This window comes from Pocillopora damicornis, chromosome 8 (assembly GCF_964200805.1).
Source record: "Pocillopora damicornis chromosome 8, jaPocDami1.2, whole genome shotgun sequence".
Taxonomy (NCBI): Eukaryota; Metazoa; Cnidaria; class Anthozoa; order Scleractinia; family Pocilloporidae; genus Pocillopora; species Pocillopora damicornis.
Genome location: NC_142677.1, coordinates 6,520,370 through 6,544,501, shown reverse-complemented (window position 1 = coordinate 6,544,501; position 24,132 = coordinate 6,520,370). Strand labels below are relative to the sequence as shown.

General features: G+C 36.3%; 3 protein-coding genes and 1 pseudogene across 25 annotated transcripts in view; 3 read left to right on the top strand and 1 right to left on the bottom strand.

Moving 5' to 3' along the window:
- The window catches only part of LOC149041154 (uncharacterized), a 33,214-nt gene extending 27,028 nt beyond the window's left edge, over positions 1-6,186 (top strand). For 16 of the 20 annotated variants that reach the window (XM_089214485.1, XM_089214497.1, XM_089214495.1 and 13 more), the window contains 6 exons: positions 477-2,788; positions 3,719-3,846; positions 4,378-4,498; positions 4,730-4,812; positions 5,036-5,286; positions 5,544-6,186. In XM_089214485.1, the coding sequence (XP_089070611.1) occupies positions 477-2,788; positions 3,719-3,846; positions 4,378-4,498; positions 4,730-4,812; positions 5,036-5,087 (2,696 nt within the window). In that variant the 3' untranslated portion in view covers positions 5,088-5,286; positions 5,544-6,186. The remainder of the gene's footprint in view (positions 1-476; positions 2,789-3,718; positions 3,847-4,377; positions 4,499-4,729; positions 4,813-5,035; positions 5,287-5,543) is intronic. The other 4 variants (XM_089214503.1, XM_089214501.1, XM_089214500.1 and 1 more) reach the window with 1 other exon arrangement.
- Positions 6,187-6,514: 328 nt separating this feature from the next.
- LOC149041152 (uncharacterized) lies at positions 6,515-23,590 on the top strand. 3 transcript variants are annotated; one of them, XM_089214513.1, is made up of 11 exons: positions 6,515-6,626; positions 6,721-6,782; positions 14,672-14,924; positions 15,692-16,024; positions 16,528-16,602; positions 17,189-17,530; positions 19,077-19,381; positions 19,842-19,894; positions 20,908-20,965; positions 21,631-21,713; positions 22,748-23,590. In XM_089214513.1, the coding sequence occupies exons 1-11, from the start codon at positions 6,560-6,562 to the stop codon at positions 22,791-22,793; spliced, it is 1,677 nt and encodes a 558-aa protein (XP_089070639.1). In that variant the 5' UTR covers positions 6,515-6,559; the 3' UTR covers positions 22,794-23,590. The 3 variants fall into 3 exon arrangements, with proteins under 3 accessions (XP_089070639.1, XP_089070640.1, XP_089070641.1); XM_089214514.1 differs by lacking the exons at positions 6,515-6,626; positions 6,721-6,782 and adding exons at positions 12,299-12,647; positions 13,216-13,339 and having other exon boundaries at positions 13,773-14,924; XM_089214515.1 differs by lacking the exons at positions 6,515-6,626; positions 6,721-6,782 and adding exons at positions 12,469-12,647; positions 13,216-13,339 and having other exon boundaries at positions 13,777-14,924.
- Positions 7,399-9,708, top strand: LOC113671216 (uncharacterized). The gene is made up of 2 exons (XM_089214516.1): positions 7,399-7,789; positions 8,263-9,708. Exons 1-2 carry the CDS (start codon positions 7,542-7,544, stop codon positions 8,807-8,809), a joined length of 795 nt encoding a protein of 264 aa, XP_089070642.1. The 5' UTR covers positions 7,399-7,541; the 3' UTR covers positions 8,810-9,708.
- Positions 9,856-11,557, bottom strand: LOC149041153 (uncharacterized; annotated as a pseudogene). Its single transcript, XR_016189146.1, has 2 exons — positions 11,269-11,557; positions 9,856-10,718 (listed from the first exon to the last, which is right to left on the bottom strand). The product of XR_016189146.1 is annotated as an uncharacterized LOC149041153 (transcript).
- Positions 23,591-24,132: the final 542 nt, after the last annotated feature.

The window sequence follows — 24,132 nt, the reverse complement described above, 5'->3', positions numbered from 1 at the left end:
GGATCAATACAATAAAATTATTTTATTTATTGCTTGGATAATGGTATCTTTTAAGTTATTGATGGTCACTATATATGCATGGTATGGCTCTTTTATGTCTGACTCTGTGCACTTCAAGAATTTGTATCTAGTTCTATCAAGATTACGAGCTGTGCAATATTGAAGGGTATGATCCATAAAATATGTTTGCTGTGTGCATTTGGTCAAAATGCATCAGTTGATGGAAGATTCCCTACAGGGGGGCAAAACTGGGGGATATGTCACCCAAGTGATTTTCCCCAATTTTCAAACCTCAAGCCCACTATGATAAGTCTGTGTTAAAATTTAGTTCAAGATGAGAGAAAGTTTTGTGGTGGTTACAGAAGAAGGGAAATATATTTTTATTCATTAAGTCATATCAGAGAACACTCAAAAGAAATGGAATGTTGGAATCTATCAGCTGTTTCAATAAGAATGAATTCTTTTTTATCTTGCAGAGCAAATTACAACTTGGTGCAATGAAAATGGTACTTTAACAGAGGGAGACAGTTTCTTTTGTCCAGAAGGAAATCAGGTGAATGAGGTGCCTGAGAGTTCCTATAATGAAGCTGATGAAATTTCTGATGAATCGGAAGAACACAGAGAGAGTAACGAAACTACTGAGATTGATGAACAGGCTCCAATTTGTAGCTGTTCCACTGGAAACACATTTTACAGTGATGGTGATGTGACTCTCTCTAATTTAAATGCAGATAATTTACCTGAATCAAGTTCTATTAGAGACATTAGTAATTCTAGGTTATCGACTGAGAGTTGTGGTTCAGTTTCTAGTTTGTCACAGTCATCAACCAATTCTGCCATTAATTTGCAGCCATCAACAGGAGATTCAAATTTATGTTCAAGTACCACACCTCTGAATTTTGATCAAGCTGTGAAGGCTTGGGAGAGTAGTGGAGAGGACAACCAAGAGGGGTATTTGTTATCATTCCTGGAAAATAGACAATTTGAAAATGAAGAGATGAAAGGAGGGTGTGCTGCAAAGGGTGAAAGAGAAAGGGAAGACCTAGATAGCTATAATAGTTTTTGTGATGGTGATCTTGTAGATGGTTCTGTCAGCATTCCCAATAGAACTCAAAGTAGTTTAAAGCTAGTAGAGGTAGATGTAGCTAGTGTAAATCAAGGTCCTTTTGCACATAAAGATACAACTCAGAAGCAAAATCTCTCAGTTGTAAGGGTCACTGATCAAATAGACACAGGCATAGATCAGTTTGAATGTCACACAAGCAATCAGTCAAGTAAATGGGAGCATCTAGGTGCTAGACCAAGAGACAGACCTTCTAAAGGAAACAGATCTTCAGAATGTAGTTCGCTTTGCTTCTCATCGCTTGACCCGGTTCCTCAACAAGTTGCAGGAGTGGCTAATGCATTCCTAGCAAGACACTCTGAAGACAAACATCTTCATAAGAGTCTGTATTACACTTACGCAGAGGAGATGTTGGCTAAAGATTTTTCTTCACAAGGCGCATGCAATTCTCATGTAGAGGGTGACTTTCAAGTTACTTCAAGGCCAGATCCACCATATTACCCACCTTATTCTTCAGTATTTCCTTTGACTGGGGGGGCATCTATTAGAGGAAATGGTGAAGATGGCAACCCATATCACAACACACTTAATGGTAATTCTGTACTTCTACCTGGACCCTTGTATAGCTATATTGGAGGTAATACCAATACAAACAGTAACTTCAACTCATTTGATCCTAATTTTTTAGCATCTGACATAAAAGAGCCTCGACTTCTCCAACATGACCAATTTTCATCTTTGTGTAGTAGTGATATTCTACAGTCAGGGTTCACTGGTTCAAGATTGACCCCTGACTTTCTGGTAACTACAGGACCTCAAATGACACATTCTGTAATTGGTATACAGAGTAACATTGGCTTCACTAGAACATCAGCTTTACCTCTGGAGCCTTTGCAAATGCAAACACCATCAACCTCTAATTTAGGATTATTGGCTACTTCAACAAGTAATACTCAAAGTTATAGTCACCAACCAAATGCTTCAACAGATTTTCAAACTTTATCTTCAGTGGCAATGGCTAATCAATCAGACAGCAGACTTTTATCAGAGTTGGAATTTGGTGGGAATACCCATTTGTCACCAGTCTCTTCATCTTCAATTAGGGATGTTGTGGATATATCTGGACGTAGGAACTCAAGCAGCATATTGAACACAATAGGTGATCATTTGGCCTCTGGAACCTATAGAGAAGGGAACAGTGCTGGTAATTCTTCAAGCTCTTGCATAACATCTGGTGCTAATACGGGAGGAGATCATGATGAAAATTCTGCCCAGTCTGGAGGTTCAATACCAAATGAAAACTATGGCACAGAATCAGTGGAGTCCACTGACAACTCCTTGCTTGAGTTGGAACAGCGTGTGGAGGAAGCATGTGCAATGGTGGAAAGAGTGCTTAGAGAAAGAGAAGAAAGAGAAGAGTTTGGCCGAGAAATTGAAAGAAAAGAGCGTGAAATTCGAGCAGAAAGAGCACGAAAGAAGAGAGAAAGAGAAGCAAGGGAGCTAGAGGAAGCCAGAGGATGGCCTCAACAGCAGGAACCAGTTACTGGACAGTCTTTGTGGCTTTGTGAGCATTACCAACGTCATTGTAGAGTTCGTTTCCCTTGCTGTAACAACTTCTATTCCTGCCACCGTTGCCATAACAACTCCAAAGAATGTGACAATGAGGAAGCTAAAGCAAGCCATGCAACGCACCTTAAATGCAGCTATTGTCATCATGAACAAGAGGTAAATGAAGAATTCAACATTTTAAATCGTGATTATTACTCTTCAAATTTGTTTTTGTTAATAACACTCCTGTTGAATAAGCAACCTTATTCTATTAACTGCTCCTATTCCATTAAGTGCCCCTATAGCTATTCCATTTCAGTAATAGCACTGTTAGAATACATGTACATTGAGATCAGTGGTGGTCTATCTTCCTTAAATTGCTCACGTAAAGCCTCAGGACAAAAGTGTAGTCTTAGGTCAGTGTTTCAACTATTGCATTGCCAAGAGTGCACAGTTCCTTCAAACCAAAAAATCCTGTCTTAACGTTTAGCAGCTATTGCTTGGTTAGTTGTTATAGGAGGGAAGAATCCAGGGACAACCATTCCATTTTTCAGTCTTTTTTTATCCACACTCAAACAAATACAAAAGTTTTGTTTTATATTCTGCTGTTTCTCAATAAAGAAATAAGCACCCTGTCCCTATTTATTGCCCTGTTTCCAATAAGCACCCTCCCTTGAGGTACTGAAAGTAAATAGGTGTCCTGGGCATTAAATCAAATGGTAGCTTCATTTTTCTTTAACTGTTGTGAAAATTTTTCTTCAGACCACATATGCTCTCTTTAGTCCATAACTATCAAGTTATAAAGACATATTAGTGCTTGCTACATGCTGATGTCTGCCAACAAGAGGTTGCCAAATTTGCAACTTTTGGTGACAAATTTTGTGGTCAAAATTTTTTCACATGCCATGATGTTTTACTTTCTATGGCAACCAAAATGGCTGTATCTTGGAGTGTTTGCTCCTAGTAATTTCCTAATGAGGTAATTTGTGTCACAAACTTATCATTCCAACTGATGTGGTAAGTAATACTGACTGTACAATTTGGCTTTTAAGTTGAGACCTAATGATTTTCCCAATCACTAAAAACAAAAATGATTTCTCTTTGCAGATTGCTGAAGATAGTGCCAAATGTAGTAGCTGTGGAGCAAAGATGTCAGCTTATTTTTGTGGAATCTGCAAGCACTTCACAAGTATAGACAAAAACCCTTATCACTGTGATAAATGTGGGATATGTAGGTAAGTTCTCTTCATGTCATAATTTTGAAGAAACCTTTTTCCATCATGATGGCCACAGCTAATCATCCCAAACCTATATCACTGTGAAAGTTCATTGTGGAATGGATATGTTTGCTGAGATTAACTACTGCCTCCATTTCCCTATGTTCAGATAGCCCCAGATGGAATGTTCCCCCATTGACTGTGAAATCCCTGCAACTTACATGTTGGGGTAATCTTTGAAATATGTGATACCAATTGGTTAGGCCTGAAAGACAATAATCATGAAAACTGCTCTTAAACACCAAGGTCTAAATGAAATGTAGTCATGATGTTCCACATGAGCCTGCACTTTTGACAATGGCTGCAGACTTAGTATGCTTGCTAAGCTGTTAGCACTTAACCTTGTTAGCATAATTGTTTCTTCAATTTAGATGTATTGGGTGAAGATTATACTTAATCTTCTCTTACTTTTTGTGTATCTAGCTTTCTAGAACTTATGAAGTCAGTCACTGTAGGAAATATTTATTGATTTGTTTTTTGTTTTTTTAGAATACACAAAGACAAGTCATTCCATTGTGATGTATGTAATGTGTGTCTTGACAAACGGCTGCAAGGGAAACACAAATGCAGACCAGACTCTGGTCATGATGAATGTTGCATCTGTCTTGAGGTGAGCTGTTAATCTACAAGTACATGTACCTGTTTCTGTGTGAGTTTTGTTAGTGTTCTGTTAGTTGTAAATCTCATTTTGCATACCTATTGAACTGTTCAAAACTTAACAAATACAAGTTGTACAAAGCAACTGCCTTGCCTTTCATGTCATTGTTATTACATTATGAACTTTTTTTAGTTGAAATGATTACTCTCTCATTTTTGTTGGTTGTTATTTTTTTGTGTGTAGGATGCATTTAGTGGGTGTCAAATTTTACCCTGCTCACACAAAGTCCATAGGGAATGTGCAATAGCAATGATACAGAATGGGATGTAAGTAGTTATTTTATTTTGGAGTCCCTCTTGTGAAGATGCTTTGTTGTGATTTATGTCTTCTAAGATTAGGAAAAGTAATGTCAATTGAAAGTGACTAGGGATTAGAATTAAAGCTGTGTGTGATGTTTTACTTCATGTTCCTCATAGCATTATATTGCATTGTTCTGTAATAACTTTTTGAACTTGAGTAATCATTGAGTTCTTTTTGTTTATGTTTAAGTCGCACCTGTCCAGTCTGTCGACACCCTTTATACAGCCCAGCTCCTCAATGAGAACCTCTGTTGAAGCACTGTCTAAGAATGGAGGCAAAGCAAGATGTTTACAAAATGCTTCTAGTTGACTTCTGCAATGATGTTGATTTTGAAAATTATTATTTGAAGCAAATCACAAGCAAAGTGGCAAACTCGAGTTTTCTCAAGAAAGTTATCAGGAAATCACAGCCCAGTGAAGCCTGTCCAATGAAAGAGTGAAGTAAGCTTGCCTAGTATTAGAGGTAATATACTGTCTAGGCCTTGACCCCAGCACGATACTTATTATAACTTAAAGTACTATGTAGTCAATCTCTTTCAAGTTGCTCAAATTTAAAATTTTGATTTTGTCTGTGGGAGTGCATGTATTTGTTAGCTTGAAAAGTAGTGTCGATTGTTTCTTGGCACACAAGTTAATTCTGTGGCTATGAGACTTGAATTAATCAGAAGAGTAATTATTATTCTTATTTTGTGTTTTAGTCCTACATGCCCAGTGTGTGCACTAAAGAGTCTCAAGTCTCCTGAGTGAAAATTTGGTTGATGCATGGGTTACAATTTGGGTTAATCAGTTATACCTGGACCTATTGAATTAAATCAAGATATGGTGACGTTACCCAGCTGGATCTGGAATAAGTCAAAGTTGAAATTTTACTGAAATTGTTCAGTTAGAATATGATTACACACAAGCTTCCATCTTGATTTGATAAGGAATACTGTGAGGGATTTATGACTTGATAATTCATCACATTGATTCAAGGAATGTGTTTAGAAAGGTTTCAAGTTTACAAAGTTTTGGGTTGCAATCAGACAGCACTTAAATTTCAGGTTAGTTACATGTGTAAACCATATCTGGTCTGTCAGAGTTTAATGTTTGTGCTTGGCTAATTTGCATTTTTAGGAGAGAATACTATTTTTTTAAAAACTGCAAAAAAAAAATCAGAACAGGAAAAAACCAGAAAAAAAAATTGGAACAAAAGAGATCATTCTTATTGATGTTAATTAATCCGTTATTTTTCTTTGTACCAATTATATTTTTCTAAGAAGATAGCTATTTAAAAATCATGTACAATATTTTTTCTTTTGAACAGTTTGGTTCATTAAAGTGGAGAAGAAATTGAATTAAGTTGTTGTTTTGGCAGTTTATGGTTATCTGTTAATCGTTGGCTCATAATGTAAATATTTCTTCATCACTATTTGAAATAACTTGAACCAATTTATCATAAATTGATTCAAATTCCTTCACTTGATATCAATTTTTCGTGACGAAATGGTCCTCCAACAGTGTTCATCGCATCATTATTTTTCCCAAGATACTACAGAAAATCATTTCTGTCCAATGCGGCTTCTTGCGGGAATTTTGTAGGCAGGATCCTTATGCCTAGTGTTCAGGTGTAGTTGTTGTTCTGCGCTTCTTATTCTCCACCCCCCCCCCCCCCCCCGTTACGGCTTGTTTTTGTTGTTTTTGTTTTACCCATCCGCCATATTGTTCAGTGACGATGTCTGGAGAAAAGGAAGCCACTTTCAGAGCAATCGACGATGAATTACAAAAGGAAGATAGTGAAGGTGAGCCTGTTAACACCTTTTTATTTGTGATTACACAAATTAAAGCTATCAGGAAATAATTTTTTAATTGATAACTTATTCAACTACTTGACAGCAACCCTGTCTGGGACTGAAGATGTTGAACGCGAAGGCGATTTGTTGTCTTTCGTCGGTCAGGTGAGAGTCAAGGTTGTATCTCAATATTACACACCAAATGTTCATATCACAATAATTTGCCCGTATTTCATTTACCTGTACCGGAGTTGCACTTATGAAATTAAGGAAAGCAATTTGAGGCCAAGAAATCTTTCTCTTTTACCACTGCAATCGGGGGAAATTTTAAGTCGGTCTTTTCTCTGTCTGATTTCTGATGGCATTTGACCGCCGTTTGAATACTTCTTTGGTTCCTTACTTTTATTGGTTTTACTTCATATTGAACCTCGAAACATTTTAGATGCGACTGGGAAGAAAAGAAGAAAATTCAAAATACGTGCGATGGATTGTCATCTGTAATTCAAAGTATCGATGGTGGATCGATGGCAATCGTGAAGTAGTTGAGAAAACGATCGCATTCGTATGGTTTATGGATACTTCAGGAGGCTTTTTAAGGCGAAAAAGTCCAATAATAACAATGATATTAACATAAAAATCGACCACAATGAATGTAACCGAAGAAGTTACAATTCATAGACCCAACGTTTCGAAACTCCTGTCTAGTGCCTTCATCGGGGGTGATCAAAACGCTGCAACAAGAGGTCCTTTATATGATCACTAATTAGCGGCCTTTTTTCTGACGAGGTGTAAATAGGCGTCAGGAAGCAGACCGCCATCATCACGATTTAAAGCCCGGTCCTCGCTAGCGACGCAAGCTTTGGCATAATTATAAACACAAGAAGCTCATGCTCTAGTAAGAACAACGCGCATAAGCATACAGGCATGCGTAGAGTGTATTTTTGTGTCCATTCCCTCTCGCCAGTACACCTATTCAAAATGGCGGACGAAGAGGACTTCTTGTTGCTTCTTGCACTTGTTGCTACTTTACGCCGGCGCAGACGACAGAAACGACGTAATGTAAAGCCTAAAAGGTTTTGGGTCCGAGAAATCTTTCGTAATCGCAAAAGATGTGGGGAATTTCACAATCTTGTACGGGAACTTCGACTTGGTGATCGTGAGCTGTACTTTAGGTGAGCTACATTTTACTTGTTTAATTAAATTCCTGTAAGACCAAATAATCAATTTGTATCCTGTCTATCTCCCTCTAATATATCCACTACAAATCTTTAAAAACCAAGTACGTATGTAATAGTCTAATGCAAAGGAAAACAAATTAGTAAGCCGTGAATTAAATAAGGAAAATAGTCGATGTGGTGGTTCTGAATTCTTGAAATTACTGCGAAGCAAACTTCACAAAATGAAAGGTAGCCAGGAAAAAAACCAAGCAATTAAAGGAAATAACGGCTATTAAGTTTGAGGCTGGGTAGAAGACTAAGACTACTGTTAAACTATATTGTGCACAATACAGCATCAACAAACTTGTGAAAATCATTGTTTTCTTTTAGTTTGCTTTAACTATACAATTTTTGTAAAGCGGAAAAGTAATGGATGGTTTGAGCTATATAAGCATTTTATTATTATTATTGTTATTATTATTTTCCAGATACATGCACATGTCACCTGAAAGTTTTGATCACCTTCTTTCTCAGGTCAGCCCACTCATCTCAAAGCATACTACCAAATTAAGGGAGTCAGTTTCAGCCACAGAAAGACTGGCCCTGACTTTAAGGTTCCTAGCATCTGGGAATAGTCAACAGTCAATGTCATTCTTTTATCGTGTTGGTAGACAAACAGTCCGTGCTGTTTGGCAGGTGCTTAATGAAAAGTATTTGAGAGCACCAAGTTTGCCTGATGACTGGGAGGACATAGCAGAAGGTAATCACAATTACGAAGGTTTTTTCAGCATTGTTTTACTGGCCATTTGTGACGCTCACTACATTTTCAACTTCATTAATATTGGAGACTATGGAAGCAACAATGATAGAGGAGTACTGGAAAACTCAGATGTGGGAAAAGCCTTTGCTAATAATAGTCTAGGTGTTCCAGATCCAGCTCCAGTAGAAGATTGTGATATACCAATTCCATACTTCATTGTTGGGGATGATATCTTTGTGTTGAAAACATGGCTACAATGTTCATTTCCAGGCTGATCAAAGCTGTCAGAAGCTCAACAAATTTTCAATTATCATTTGTCAAGAGCTAGACGTGTCATTGAGAATACTTTTGGCATTTTGAGGGCAAGATGGCGTGTTTTTGGTCGTCCAATTCAGGCCTCAGTGCAAACAGCAGGAGAAATTACCAAAGCAGCTGTGTGCCTACATAATTACCTGAGACAAACTAACAGTGCATCCCACTGCCCATCAGGATTTGTTGACAGTGAAGATGGAAGTGGTGATATAAGACCAGGGGAGTGGCACCAGGTTGTCTGCAATGACAGCAGAGGGGCACTGTTTGACATTGCTCCACTGAGGGGCAGAAGATATTCCAACTCAGCCATTGAAGTCCAGGAGACATTGATGGAATATTTTGTTTCTGATTCTGGATCCCTCCCTTGGCAATGGAATCATGTAAGAAGTAGAGGCCAAATCGTTAGTGAGAAGGACAAATTTTCTAAAGCATAGAATTTGCAATTGTTGAGATCACTGGTACATTGTCTGCTAGAAACTTGTGCATTACCATTGTGTTTTTTCTCTTTCTGTAAAATACATGTACATGGCCCAGACTCCCTGGTGAAAAGCCTTACATGACCTTTAAGATCTTTCAAGATCCTCCAGGATAATGAAAGCAAAGTGGTACCTGATATTATTTACCAAGTGGAGAGTCGTTCCTGTGGCATGCATAAGAAAAAGAGGACTGATTTACACTATTTATTATGTCAGTTTGTGGTAATATGTAGGAGTCTAGTAGAACAAGAAAATCTGTTAAAACTCAAACCATAAACGTGTTTCCACACCTTTTTTAAGTTACCTTTGAAGAGATTGTGACAAGCAGAAAAGAATAAAAATGTAATATTCCTTACAGTTTATAGTAATAAACGTTCTTCAACAAATTATATAGCATAACTGATCTTGCTTACTTTACAGAACAAACAAATGTGCTTATGAGCTCCATAAATCATTTGAATACAATTCTGTAGATACAATATCAGGCAGATAAATAAGAGCTAAATAGAAATGTTTAATGAACATTTACTGTTCCATATGATGTAATTGTCTTGTTTTCTCAACTGTGTGGCAATTACAAAGCAACACGTTTAAAAAGAAGAACCCAGTCTAACAACAACTTTTAAATATGATATTGATTATTGTGAACATGTTTTATCAATTTTCTGACTGTCGAAGTTGTTGAAAAAAACATCCTTGGGTAAATACATGATTATCTCCACTTTGCATTTCTGTTAATGCAAAAGATGGAGCTGGAGGTGGTGTTGTTTCCCTAACATTTGTTTGAATGTAAACTTGTGGCATGTCATGACTCCTTTGCTTTTGAGTTGGAAATCCACCTGCTAAATAACCTGGGCTAGGGTTAGAATTCTTTCTTAACAAACGAGAATAGACCACATTGCTTATTTCCATTTTGGCCATGACCCTCTCATGGTATGGCAACTGACGAAGTTGAGATGCAATCAAATCACCAAAAATGCTTTCTTCATCTCTTTGGGGTTGTGTTGGCTTTTCCTTGAGCCTGTCTCCAATTGTCTGAAGGAATTCCAACTCAGCACTGTCGACATCATCCTTTGCCCTATTACGCTTACCTGGGACTTGAACATCACTTTGTTGTCAGGTTCTGCTGAATTTCTGTCATAGATAGTCATATCTTTATCAGTGCTATCAGCTGTGAGGTCACTGTCATCATTGATCACTACCAAATTACTTGTACTACTTCGTGGTTGTATGTATGGCTCAAGCCATTTCAAATAGAGAAACAATTCTGATGTTTCTCTCTTAGCATCTGTCTCAGAATCTGTTCCTGTTCCACTGACCGTAGCATTCCTGACCCCCTTCTTATCTCGACTGTATCCATTTCTTAAATTTCTGAATGCTGTTTCTGCCTCTTTTCCTACAAAAATACAAATAGACGCAACGAAATGAATGACGAGTTTGTATCTGTCCGCCATACTAATCAAGGGGTTGTTATGGAAAGATTATAAAAAAAACACCCAGGAAAACCACAGTAAAAAATCAGTGTAAATATGGCAAATAGAATTCTTATATATCTTAAGTTTAGTTAAGCTTAATGAATGTACAATTATCCTCATATTCATAACTACAAGGGTCATTTATCAGCCATGAAATCGCTTATCCGACGTTCACATAAGCATTTCATATCTATTTAAAGTCAGTCATCTTCATTTTAGACTATTATTATTGGCATAAACAAAGGAGAACTTCCTTCAGACTCTTCCAATTAAATTGATTACAATCGTTCATTGCCGAGAAACCATACTCCAGAGCGTTTCCCTCTTACGCCTGAGTCCTTGGTTGTGATTAAAACGCCAAAACAACTAATTCGACAATCATTAAAAACATTAAGTCCAGCTTGTTCAAACGCGCTACCAGTACGAAATCCAAACTGATTAGAGAAAGAAAATAATCCATAAATGACTAACCTGACGGAAAACTGACCTCCTTCGCCACATCCTCCCATACTCTTTCCTTCTTGTGTCTGTCTTTGAAATCTTTGGATGATTTGTGATAGAGGATCGGGAATTTTCTCACCGATTATGCCAGCTTTTCATCAACTATTGCATTGCCCGCCATTTTGTTTCCCGAGGGAGCAGTCTGGGACCCAGTGTTTAGTTATTGACTAGTAGTCTTGTGCTTATTCTTATGCTTATACTTATGCTAACCGTGTCCTCACTGGAAATAACAACGACATAAGCATAAGCCTAAGCATAAGAAGAACGCAAGGTTTTGATATTCTTATGTTTATGCTTATGTCGCGGTTGTCCTCACTAGCGCATAAGCTTCTTATGCTTATGCTTATGCTTATGCTTATGCTTATGCTTGCGCTTGTGCCCTCTCATCAAGAGCGTTACTATTTGTAACTGGTTTTTGGCAGTTACGGAGAAAAGTTTTTGTATAGCCATTTGCCTTTAGGACATTGGAAACATATTTTCTTTCCTCAGCCTTCGAATCCAGTGAACTCAATTTGTTTCTCCTTTGTTTCTAATAGATGGAAAATGAGTATTACGTTAGGCATGGATTAGATAGATTTTTGTAATTTTTTACATGCTTATTTTCATTTGTGACACCAAACGAAACGAAATGGAAATCTGTAATTTGCGAATTGAACTAAAAATCTGTAATTTGCGAAAGGAAAATCTTAAATTTGCGAATCGGTCAGGTCACAGTTCAATTCACCCCAAGCATGTAAGCGTACTTATGGCGAAACAGTGCTCAGTATTTGCATACGCAACCTAGCAAATAATACCAATTAGTATTAACACTTGAACCCCCAACCTTAACCTTTTTTCTGATCTCTGTCCAATATCGAAGAATTTTTACTGTATAAAGGGAAAATGGCATGAGATTACGATGATGTTTTCCCTCTGAGGAGGAATGTGTGAGGCTTCCGGTTCTCTCTCGGTCACAGGATGTGACATGTCACGCATTCAAATATTGATTCTAAAACTCTTCGTAGTCAACCCCCTTGGGCCGATCGTGCAAAATTGCACGATGACTTTGACCTTTTCGGAAATGCTCGTAGTACATCCCACCGCTCTGAAATTTCGACTGTAGCATGTAGACATTCTAAGCCAATCACATGGCGAGTTTTAGCTCCAAACGTGACCTCGGGAGCCCGTTCCAAAAATTATTTGCGTACGATTTCAATCTGCGACGATGGCGCCTGATGCGAAATGCTAGAGATACAGCATAGCTAAGGCTTTAGAGATGATTTTGACGATGGAAGTGAGCATAGTGGTATGTCTAGTGGTGAGGAATCCGAATTAGACAGAAAACTGGAAAATCCTAGCGAAGAATCGAGGTAAGTAATCTGTAAACATTCTTGCGGTATTTAATTGCGTGACGCATGTGGTGTTAAAACATTTACTTTTACTTTTCGCGCACGAATCCTTGTTTTTTGCCTTGAGACAAACCTGTAAATGTATATTTGTGAATGTAAAGCAACATATATTGTGATCAAACATGATTTTAAAGCGACAGAGTAAATAATATTTAATGGAATGTTAGAACGCAACGGCCTAAGTTATCAGCCGATGACAGATCGAATGACGCAGTGTGCATCCATACTAAATTAAATAAAATCTTTTATTTTTAAAACGATAGTTGTATATATATCGACCTGTACTTTATCTTTTATGTTTTGTATGTTTTTTAGATGTGGTTCTACTTGTTACATGCCGAAAATTCACAAATCAAACAAATTATGCTCAAGAATGAGTGGAATGATATAGAATGACAGTTTCCGGTTTCCCTTCTGAATTGTTTTACTCTAGAAAAATACTGGTGGTGCATTGCAAGTGAAAGACTTTTGATATATGTTGCGTTTTATGTATTTTGAGGTTTATTATCTCATTTGTCCTTGTTTCAAGGCAAAATTTCAGAAGTCAAACAAAGAAATATAGTTCCAATGGTTGCACTGTAGACTTCAACATTTACATTGGGAAAGATGCTGCAAGAGGGATTAGTAAATTTGGGCTTGGACATGATGTTAAGGTAAGACTTATTTGTCTGTACTTCAATCAGTGTTCACTAAATATGTGTAAATACCACATATCAGATTTGTTATTTTCCAACCAGTTTTTATGGAGATGTTGCCCATATAACAAGGAACGTTTTCAGTTAATTTTTGCCTCATTACTTTATATCATTTGGGTATCACTTAATTCACAGTTCAAATTTCGATGATATTTTATGCTAATTAGTGTTAGTTTGAAAGCATTCAATGAGGTTGTTTCCTTTTTCTTGGAGAGGAAACATGCATGTCAGGAAAGCTTATTTACTGCTTTTTCAATTGAGGTATAGCTTACTTCCCTTGTGTAAATACTTGGTGAGGAATAAATTTTTCAATAATCTGGGTCAATTTTTATGGTTTTGGGGTACAGTTTGGAAAAAAATTCTAATTAATTCTGTATTTGTTCTTTTTCAGCCAGATTCTCTGGACGTCTTGCTCATAAGATAAGGAATATTTTATCTTTGAAATGTTTCCTTGTAACTCCACTCCCTGAGGCCCAGGCTGTTTCAAAGTCAAAAGTTGTCTGATAATTTATGCAAATTGTAAGCCATTTTCTTAGCATGATTTAAAATACATGGAGTTTTGAAGGCAAAATATTTTTTTCTGCAAAGCTTATTTTGTCCTCTTTCAAATGAGATATAGCACTACTCACTAGTGTAAATACTTTGACAAACAAAAAATAAAAGAAAAAAAGGTTGTTGTCATTTGCCACTTATTTATGTCTACTATTTAAAGCTTACAAGGGAAGATTTCACAAAGTACGCCTCTGGGATTTTCATTTTGCACTTTTGATGGTGGTTGTTTGCTAGATTGTGTATCCAATCTGCTCTTGTGGTGAATTGACCGATTCATCCCTCTGGCCAGGTGTCATGAAGTTTTGAGCATTTCTCGTTCCTCAAATACCAGCAAAATTATGATATTTTAGTTCATTTTGTTTCATTTTGCAAATTACAGTATACCATTTAACCCTGTACAATTCTTTTTTGGATGTCTTGTTTTTCCTCTACTTCATCTGACTTCCCCTTGACTTGTTTTCTTGATGTCAGTGTACAATTCTTGTCTGATGTTTGCTTTTTGATACAGTTTTCATCACATAGACAAAGATTTATTATACAGTAGTTTCCAGTCAAATTAATTTTCATGCATTTAGAAATTTTACTTCTTTTTCATTTATCATTCAAGTGATCTTGTTTAAGTTGGTAAATCTTAGTTTATATTACATGAATAATAATAACACAGCTTTAGAGAGATCCACTTTCACAAATGTAATTTTTATGAAGAATCTAAATCCTTTTTGTTAAAAAAAAAACCAGCATGCAGATCTGGAGGATGCTAATGCTTCATTTGAAGAATCAAGCACTTCTAGTAATGAGACTGACTTAGAGCATGGAGAACAGCTTGGAATGTCTCTGAGAAGTCTTCATGGTAATCTCATGAACTCTCAGCAAGGTCATTTTGAGCAGAGTGAACCACTGACAAAGAATAATTGGCAAGATGCTGTCCAGGCAATTCAAGCACTAATCACCAGGTCAAAAAAACAACGTAAGGGCAAGATGCAAAGTACAGGTAAGCTTAGCTTGTCCTTAAAACATTTTATCTACATGTATTTAGATTATTCTTTTTTATTTTTCTTAACCCTTTGAATGTCATAACAATTGTTACCTTTGCAACTGGTAGTCATCTTGGAATTTTTGGACAAAACAGCTTCATCGTCTGCATAGTTGAATAACTCTTGAAATTACTGATGAAATTGTTAAAATGAGCTCAGAAATGTGGAATGTAGTAGTATGTATCAGGTTAATGATAAACTGAAATTGACTGGGTCTGTAACACTGCTCCCAGTGTATTTCCATCTGGAAGAACTCTCTTTGCACCTTTGACAGCATTACCTCTTCTTCCTCTTGCTCTCCTCTAGTGGGTGCTACATTCATGTAATGAACAGGGAGTCATGAAATTTGTTTGCAGCCTATAATATGGTCAGCATAATTTACTGGTCTCCCCATCCCTCTCAAGTGAACCAGAGAAATCTTCCAACCAAAGTAAAAATATTTTGTGGAGAAGGTGATGTGGTATCAGAAGTCACATAGGACTAATTTATGCACCTCCTTCATCTATTATTTTTGTTTTGCATGCATGTCTCCAAACATTTCAGATGTTCATCATCATGCATTGTTTAAGTGAAATATGAATTTTAATGAGATAGTTAATGGATAACATTTCTTTCCGACCAACACACATAGGTATAATGAACATAGTAGAAGAAGTTTTGTGAAAAGATCACAGTGATCAGTTGGTGTTACTGTATTTCACGTTTATTTTTGCATGGTTTATAGGTATGAATGGTGCCAATTTGAGCTGTGCAAATGGATGGGACCATACTGGTGCTAAACCCAAATCAACTGTCCCAGGAGCCCTCTCAAGTTCATTGCTTGATAACAAGGTTTTGGCTGGGCAATCCCATGTCAAAGACATACATGAACAGCTAGGTAGTGGAGGAGGGTCATCTATTGGGTTTTCCTTACATGGAGCTCCTAATGGGGACCACTTGAGGGACCTGACAGGCACATTGAGATGTGTTCCACTGCCACCAGAACATGGAGGCCGGCAAACCACAGATCATTGGCTACAACAGCCTCAAGAGACTCCTAAACTGAGCTTGGAGCCAGGTAAGCATCACTTCTTCTAGAAACATTTTATCCACAGATATTAGCATTTATTTATTAATTAGTAATTATTAAAAAATAGGCCAACATGTTTCATTTTCATATTTTCTGGACAAAAGAAAATAATCCATGTTAGATTTTTCCTTTTTCTAATAATTATCGAAAATGATGTTGACATGTTAACCCTTTATCCCCTGAGAGTGACTGGCATCTAATTTCTCCTTACCATATCACCCCTGAATCAAATATTAAGGTTATGAGGATAAAGGAAGTGATCACCAATTGAAGAAGCTCTTGATTGTTAGATAAATTCTCCTTGTCAGCAGCTCAGGAGATGTTTAGTGAACAGTATGGAGAATGTACATAGTGATGTTAGGGTGAAAGGTTTAAAAACTAAAAGAGAAACAAACTTGCCAATTCACATTCAACATATTTGCATTTATTTATTATTTATTCAATATTGATTTTTCAATATTAATTAATTATTCAATATTAACCACCATCAGAACATGGAGGACAGCAGACCACAGCTCATGGGCTACAACAGCCCCAGGAGACTTCTAAACTGAGCTTGGAGTCAGGTAAGCATTGCTTCTTCCAGAAACATTTTACACACACATATTTGCATTTATTTATTAATTATTCAATATTAAATAATGGGCCAACATGTGCAATTTTCATATTTTCTAGGCAAAAGAAAATGATCCATGTTGGAGTTTCCCTTTTTTTAAATAACTATAATAATTGAAAATTGCATTGAACTAAATACGGTAAACACTGACAGAGAAGCAGAGCCTTTTTTGCAAGTTTGGTGGCTACTTAAAGTCTTTTGTTCATAATCATAAGTATAAATTCCTTTCTATGGAGAGACATTAAACCTTTTTTGTTAAGAGACTTAATTTTCAACCACTTTAAGGCTGCCTTAGCTCCCTTGAACAGCTAAACAGCTGTTATTAAACAGCTATTATTTGACAAGGAATCTTGGCGTGTACTGCATTGAAAATTTAAAATGCATCAAAAGCTAGTTGTACCAGACGAGTACCCTTTCTCTTGATCAAATGATGGGTAACATTTCTCTCTGGCCAACAACATAGATACAATGAATAATAGTAAAGGGATGTTAAAGTGATCAATTGGTATTACTGTATTCTACTTTTATTTTTGCAGGGTTCATAGGTGTGAATGGTACCAGTTCAAGCTGTGCAAATGGATGGGAGCATACTGGTGCTAAACCGAAATCAACTGTTCCAGGAGCCCCCTCAAGTTCAGTGCTTGATAAAAAGGTCTCGATTGGGCAATCTCATGTCAAAAGCATACATGAACAGCTAAGCAGTGGAGGAGGGTCATCTATTGGGTTTTCCTTACATGGAGCTTCTAATGGGGACCACTTGAGGGACCGGACAGGCACATTGAGATGTGTTCTGCCACCACCAGAACATGGAGGAAGGCAGACCACAGATCATTGGCTACAACAGCCTCAAGAGACTCCTAAACTGAGCTTGGAGCCAGGTAAGCATCACTTCTTCTAGAAACATTTTATCCACAGATATTAGCATTTATTTATTAATTATTCAATATTAAATAATAGGCCAACATGTTCAATTTTCATATTTTCTGGGCAAAAGAAAATGATCCATGTTGGATTTTCCCTTTTCTATATAACTATTGAAAATTGTTGTTAGTATGTTAAAAACTAAAAAAAAACAAGCTCAGCAAATTTAAATTTCATTAAATCAAATACGGTAAACACTGACAGAGAAGCCGAGCCTCTTTTTGCAAGTTTGTGGCTACTTAAAGTCCTTTGTTCATAATCATAAGAATAAATTCCTTTCTATGGAGAGACAACCACTTTAACCTTAAACCTTAAGCTCCTAAACATTATTTCACAAGGAATCTTGGCATGTACTGCATTGAAAATTTAAAATACATCAAAAGCTAGTTGTACCAGACGAGTACCCTCTCTCCTGTTCAAATGCCTGGCTTCTAAGTTATTAATGAACCAAAGAATGATAGCAAGATTTCCTAATGTTTTATGTAAAACTATATTGAAAGTCTAACAGGTATGAAAAAATATATTGGTTGAACAATACCAGAGTTAGATCAAACATAAGTTGGTAGATGTGATGTTCATACTATAATACAACTAAAATTGCAGGAAAGTATTCAAAGTATTCTTTGTTTTTGATGTTAGTGACACAATGCTCATGCACATTCAATGAAGCAATCAAAACAGCTCTCCTGAGACTCCACTTGTGATTTCTTGTCATAAACTTTTTTCTAAAATCTGAGTTGCCAAACTGGAGGAGTTACTTAGCTGTGAGTGCAGTTTATATGGCAATGTTTAGGGTAGTTTTAATAATATTACGATAAATGTTAGATGTTAATCTTAGAGCAAAGTAGGTACTTGTAAAAATCCATGCATTTTTCTGAGATCAGCAATCTGGAATCAAATAAATGCCTTTCTTTCCATCTTCAGAGGGGACATTGAAGTCTAAAACGTTTAGCATTTGATATCTTTTCATCTTCAATTTTCATTTTTACATCTGTGAAACTCAGGATACCGCAAGTACTAGTAGTTCAAATGATTCTTTCTGGGTCCAGATAAATTAGCCAATAGGGAATAAAAGAACCCAAATGTGGGAAGCTCTCATGGTAATAATTGAAGAGATGCGTGGAAAAGAAGCCCTTATTGACATTTGATAGACTGCTAGTTCCTCCTTTAAAATTGTCTTGTCTTTCCTTGTGATACTCAGGTATAATTTGATATTCCATCATAAGCCACCCAAAACAGTGTTCTTTGCACCTCTTTCAAATAGTTTTTGGTCTCAAAATATTACAGGTGTTCATCATTAGTTTTGTGAGTGAAACAGTAATTGTTAATTGTATGAGATATGAAATTCAGTGTTTGTGTTGGTATCCCTATGACCAACCAAGGTAGTTGACTTGAAATGAATTTGAAAGATAATTGTATCATGTGGGTGAATCTGTTTAAGTATCAAAGTGATTGGCTGGTTTTGTTATATCCCTCTTAAATTTTGATTCTCTCTCTTTGCAGAGTGCATAGACATGGAAGGCATATCCAATGGTGCAAATGAGTGGAATGGACTGCCCCATGAAACACTAGCATGCGGAATTAACCCCGAGTTTCTTGCCCAGCACTCAACAGACCCTCTCCTTGGAGGTTATACAACAAGCAGTGCTGAAGCAAGCAATACTCAAAATCACCTCATTCAACGGGAGCAGAATGAAGTGCACTGTATGCAACATAATATGCCATCTGAGCAAGATGACATAGTCAGGTGGTCATCTACAAGTATGGAAAGAGAAAGAATTGCAAGGAGATGGTGTTCTTGCTGCAGAGTGAGTGCATTAATTAAAAGAGTGTGCCAGGCTGTGACCATTTTGGTCTCCATGAATTGCAAGTAGAAACATTTTTGGCTGCTAAATCTGCTGTAAGAATGCGTTCAGCAGTTCAGCAGTTGCAGAAATCAAGTTAAACTGTGATAATGCTGCTTTCTTCTCAACTAGCTGTGAGAATAAAAATTAAGGTGTGGCATAAACATCCAAAGACCATTACAAAGAAAATATATATCAGTATGTTCAAATGTTTAAATATTCACTTGTAGTACACAGATGTCATGTAATGTTGCAGTAAGCCTTTTAGGATTTTTTTTCATTTTGTTTTCTGGGAACCATTTTAAAACTTTAATTTGCCAATTTTACAAAAGGTTTTGTTTTTAGTTTTCTTTTTCTTTTTCAGATAGTTTTATTTACTAATATTTTTAATAAATTTTTTTAATTCTCTTGTTTTTGTCAACAGGATGATCCAGATTCTATGCCCATTTGTGAAGTGTGTTATAGGCACCGTTACTGGTGAGTATTTTAATGAGTCAGTTTACAGAGTGTGAGCAAAAGTTGTTGAAAATTTTCGAAAGTTTGGCCTCGTTAAGTATTTTACTGTAAGCACTGGCATATGAGCTGCATTCATAGGGCTTGGCTGCATATACCATTTTGGTGAAATGTTTTTGAAAAGAAATTGAAAGAATCCCAAGTGGAACCTTAAGAAGGTACTTTACTTTGATTGCTTCATCAAAGGAACATGTAGATGCACACAAAGTTGAAACAGCACCATTAATAACATCAAAAACAGAGATTACTTTGAATCCTTGCCTGTAATTGCTGGGTTGCTCACAGCTTAATAGCCAGGCACAAGATCAGGAGAAAGAGTACTGGATATAAGTTGCTTTTGAAGCTTCAATTTCCTTTGCAGTACATGGCAAGGTTTCTTGTTAAGTAACATTTAGCTGCTGAAGGCAGCTAAGGCAACTTTAGACCAATGAGAAGGTCCCTTAACAAATTACTCAACAAAAATATAAGCTTATGCTTACAAACAAAAACAGCTGTTTTAGGGGCCACCAAACTGGCAAAAGCAATGATAAATTTCTATCCAGCTTGTTTTTTTTTATGAAGTCTTTATAAGTTTGCTATACAGACTAAGAAATTTTTGATGAATTGTTTTAGTTTATGCAAATTTGTGGAATGTTTTCCAGATGTTCTTGTGGATAAGCTCCACACCTGATTTGTTACAAAAATTTTAGGGAAAAGGTGTGGCTTATATGCCAGTGTGACAGTATTAATTTGTTAATTTACATTTTTAATCTTTTGCTTGGGTAAAAAATTATTTCCACTTAATCTTAACATCTTTACCAAAATTATGTCAGAAATCTTCTAAGCATTGTGGCAACTGATGGAGAACTTTTAGCTACCAAAGTCATGAAACAGACAGTGTGGCATATGCCATGTAATGTTATGTGCAGTTCAGAAAAGAGCTGTTTAGTAGTTGTTGATTTCCTTCAATGTGAATTTTGTTTTTTTTGTTAACACAGTGGACCTGGATATTGTCCCCAAATGAACCGTGTGGATTTATGTTGCCACTGCTTTGAGGTATTGTATTCTTGCAAAAAAATTACAAATGTAGTGATCTACCCCTTAAGTACAAATGTCTTTCGTTTCCCAGCCTTCCGCAACCATTAAAATCAAAGATAGCAGCCATAGTTTTTGTTACGAAAATACTGAGTACTTGCTTTCCAAAGTTATACCTGAGCATAGAAGCACCTCTAAACAGGAGCAACTTTCTCTCATTAAAATGATTGACACAGCTCCAGTTGTTTCCAACAGATGTTTGTTAGTGTTTGCATGAAGGAAAAGGAGGGCTCACTGTGGGTTGTTTCTGTCATTAACCCTTTAGACCCTATGATCAGTATGCTAATAATTTTTTTAAGGCAAGATCCTTTCCTGACCTCAAGGGGTTTCAAGAAAAGCTGGCAACTACAAAATTGCTGCTTACATTTTTTGAAACTAACAACATTAGAGTAAAGATCAAACTGCTATCAGCTGCTTACATATACCTTGGAGCTTTTTTTTGTGTAGCTCAAGACTTGTTAAAACCCCCGACAAGCATAGTTTGTCTAACAATTAATCATAATCCTTTTCAGTTGGAGTCAATCCCCTTATCCTCAAGACTTCGATGTTTGATTCAGTAGAGGTATTGTGAGGGGAAATGAAAAGTTAGTGTTAAAATTTGTGTGTATATCTGCACTTATCTTTAGGAAGTCATTGGACAGTGCATTATGTTTCTATGCGGGCATAAGGCACACAAGGACTGTGTAATTGCAGCAATTCGCTTCAACATGTAAGTAAACATTTCAAAAGAAAAAAACATGCATTTTGCCCTCGGTCTAAATTATGGCTCTCCTCCTCATAAATACGTTCTCTTCCAGGCATGATTTGGTTTCTTTTCTTTACTTAAGCTTGTCACCTGACACCACTTTCAGTGGAATTCTATCAAAGCAGTTGTACTATAGAATGCTCTGCATATATGTTGCTCTAGCCAAAAATGAACATTTTAGGTTACAAAAAGTATATGTTGGTCTGCAGTTGAAGTGACAAGGGGTGTAGATTGTATTGAACTGTGCTTTAGCTGAACCCAGATTCCACAGGGACCTTACCTTTTATTTCTGGTTGGAATAATTATGTAACCTTGCTTCTAAAATAGTTCCTACAAAGTGGGCACCTTTAGATTTCTTGGATAACAGCCTTCAGTTGAACCCTGTCACCTGAACACAGCTCTTGTTGGGCTTAGGGAAACTAGAGTTTGAGTTGCTAGGGGGTTTATGACTTCTCATCCAACATTTGCAATAAGAGGCTATATGAGTACACAGATTTCATTCTTTGGCCTTTTCTTTTACCCCTGGAAAAATCAAGAATTTCAGCTCTTGCTTCCTGCAGGCCCCAGTTGTTCAAAGGTTGGATAACCCTATCCACTGGATAAAACCCTATAAGGAGGATAATGCTATCCGTTTTGCTATCAGTTATCCACAGGATAGCAATTTATCTGATGGATAGCATTATACGAGCTTTATACAACTTGGCCCAGATTTTTAGCATGAGCTGAGTTATAGCACTGTGTGAGGACACATACATAACATAAAACTGCATATTCCTTGAGAACATGAGTATCACAAACCTAAATAAACTTCAAATTTAGTGAGCTACATGTATGAACAGTTTTTACTCCTTTATATCAACTTGATATTGAAAGTCAATGGCTGCTGTTAGCCTTAACTGATGCACCAACTGGGGTAAACCATTAGCTTTGCCTTCAAAGGGAGTTTGTCTTTGACACTTGTAGTTATATATTTTCAAGAAAATTTGTATCTCTTTCAGGTTAAATTGTCCAACATGTGGAAAAGATTTCTTGCACTTGGCATAAGGAAGCTGTTACACTTGTGAAAAGATACTTTTTAACCATGTTTTAATATCTTAAAAGATATTTGTGGTCATGCATAAACCTGTAACCTTGTTGGGTCATTTTAATGTCCTAAAAGATACTCTTGGTCATGCATAAACCAAGGTTGCCAGGTTGTTAGTCCAATTAATATTAACATTCATTTGGGCATCACTTAGTTAAGAGGGGCATGCTTTATATCACTTCCAAATGCGGATTTCTCAAGAGGTTTTGTTTCGCTGGCGATACATTATAATCTCTTCACAACCCGCCAAAAAAATAAAAATAAAAGAAATGAGGTGAACTTTTATAATCTACTAAGGTGGAGGGAATTATTTAATTTTTTCAGAGCAATATTCTATGTTGTCCACACAAATAACTGTTTCTATTTAAAAATTTGATCACCATGAGTGTAATTAGAATAAGTATTTTCAGTATTATTTATGACTGGTAGAGTATTGAGTGAAATTTTGATGAACTTGAAATAAATATTTGTAACAGAGTTTTGTCAGCCAAGGGAAGAGTTTTAGAAGTATAAAATTTTGGTACTATAGAATTTATTCTTTCTAATACAAAGGAACAGTTTATTTATGTTACTGGATCAATTTTGTTGTAGCTTTCATAAAGTAATCTTATTTTATTATTAGGCTGTAACAGACTTATATAGTAGTTAAATTCATTTTCCATTAAATAGATGAACTTTGATAAATATAAAAGATATGTTTGAATTAAAAAATTTGTTTTGGTAAACCAAAGAAATTAAAGAGTACAAGTTATACAAAGTGCTGGTTGAGTTCAATGTTCTTAAATATTTTTTGATGGTCTTGACTAAATTTCCTTCCAAGAATGATTCATTGGCAATCTCAGGAAGAACATGACAAAATAATTTTTCTTTTTAGATTTGCAAGTGAAAAAGGTACTGTTGAATACCTATATCAGCTGAGTAATTGGAAAATTCTGTTGTATCCGAAAAATTTGTGCTTTCAACCTGCCATCCAGTTGTGAGTTCCTGTTGGGATGAAAGCTGTTTCAAACCATTCTTTGCTTTCTAATCTACTCTTCGCCTTAGAGATACAGTTTCCAAACTCAATGGAAGACATTTAATGCAAAACTATCATCAGTAACTTAGCTTTATCTGGAAAAGTACACTTCTGGAAGGTGCATTAAACTTTACGTTTTTACCATCCAAGTTCCTTTATTGTGATGGAATATGGTTTTCCACCACTGGAATCATCCGTATACGGGAAATATTTGAGGATGAAATTTTAATGTTTTTGTGGATATGGATCATGTGGCTACAGTGATGAATTGAACCTTTCTCCCA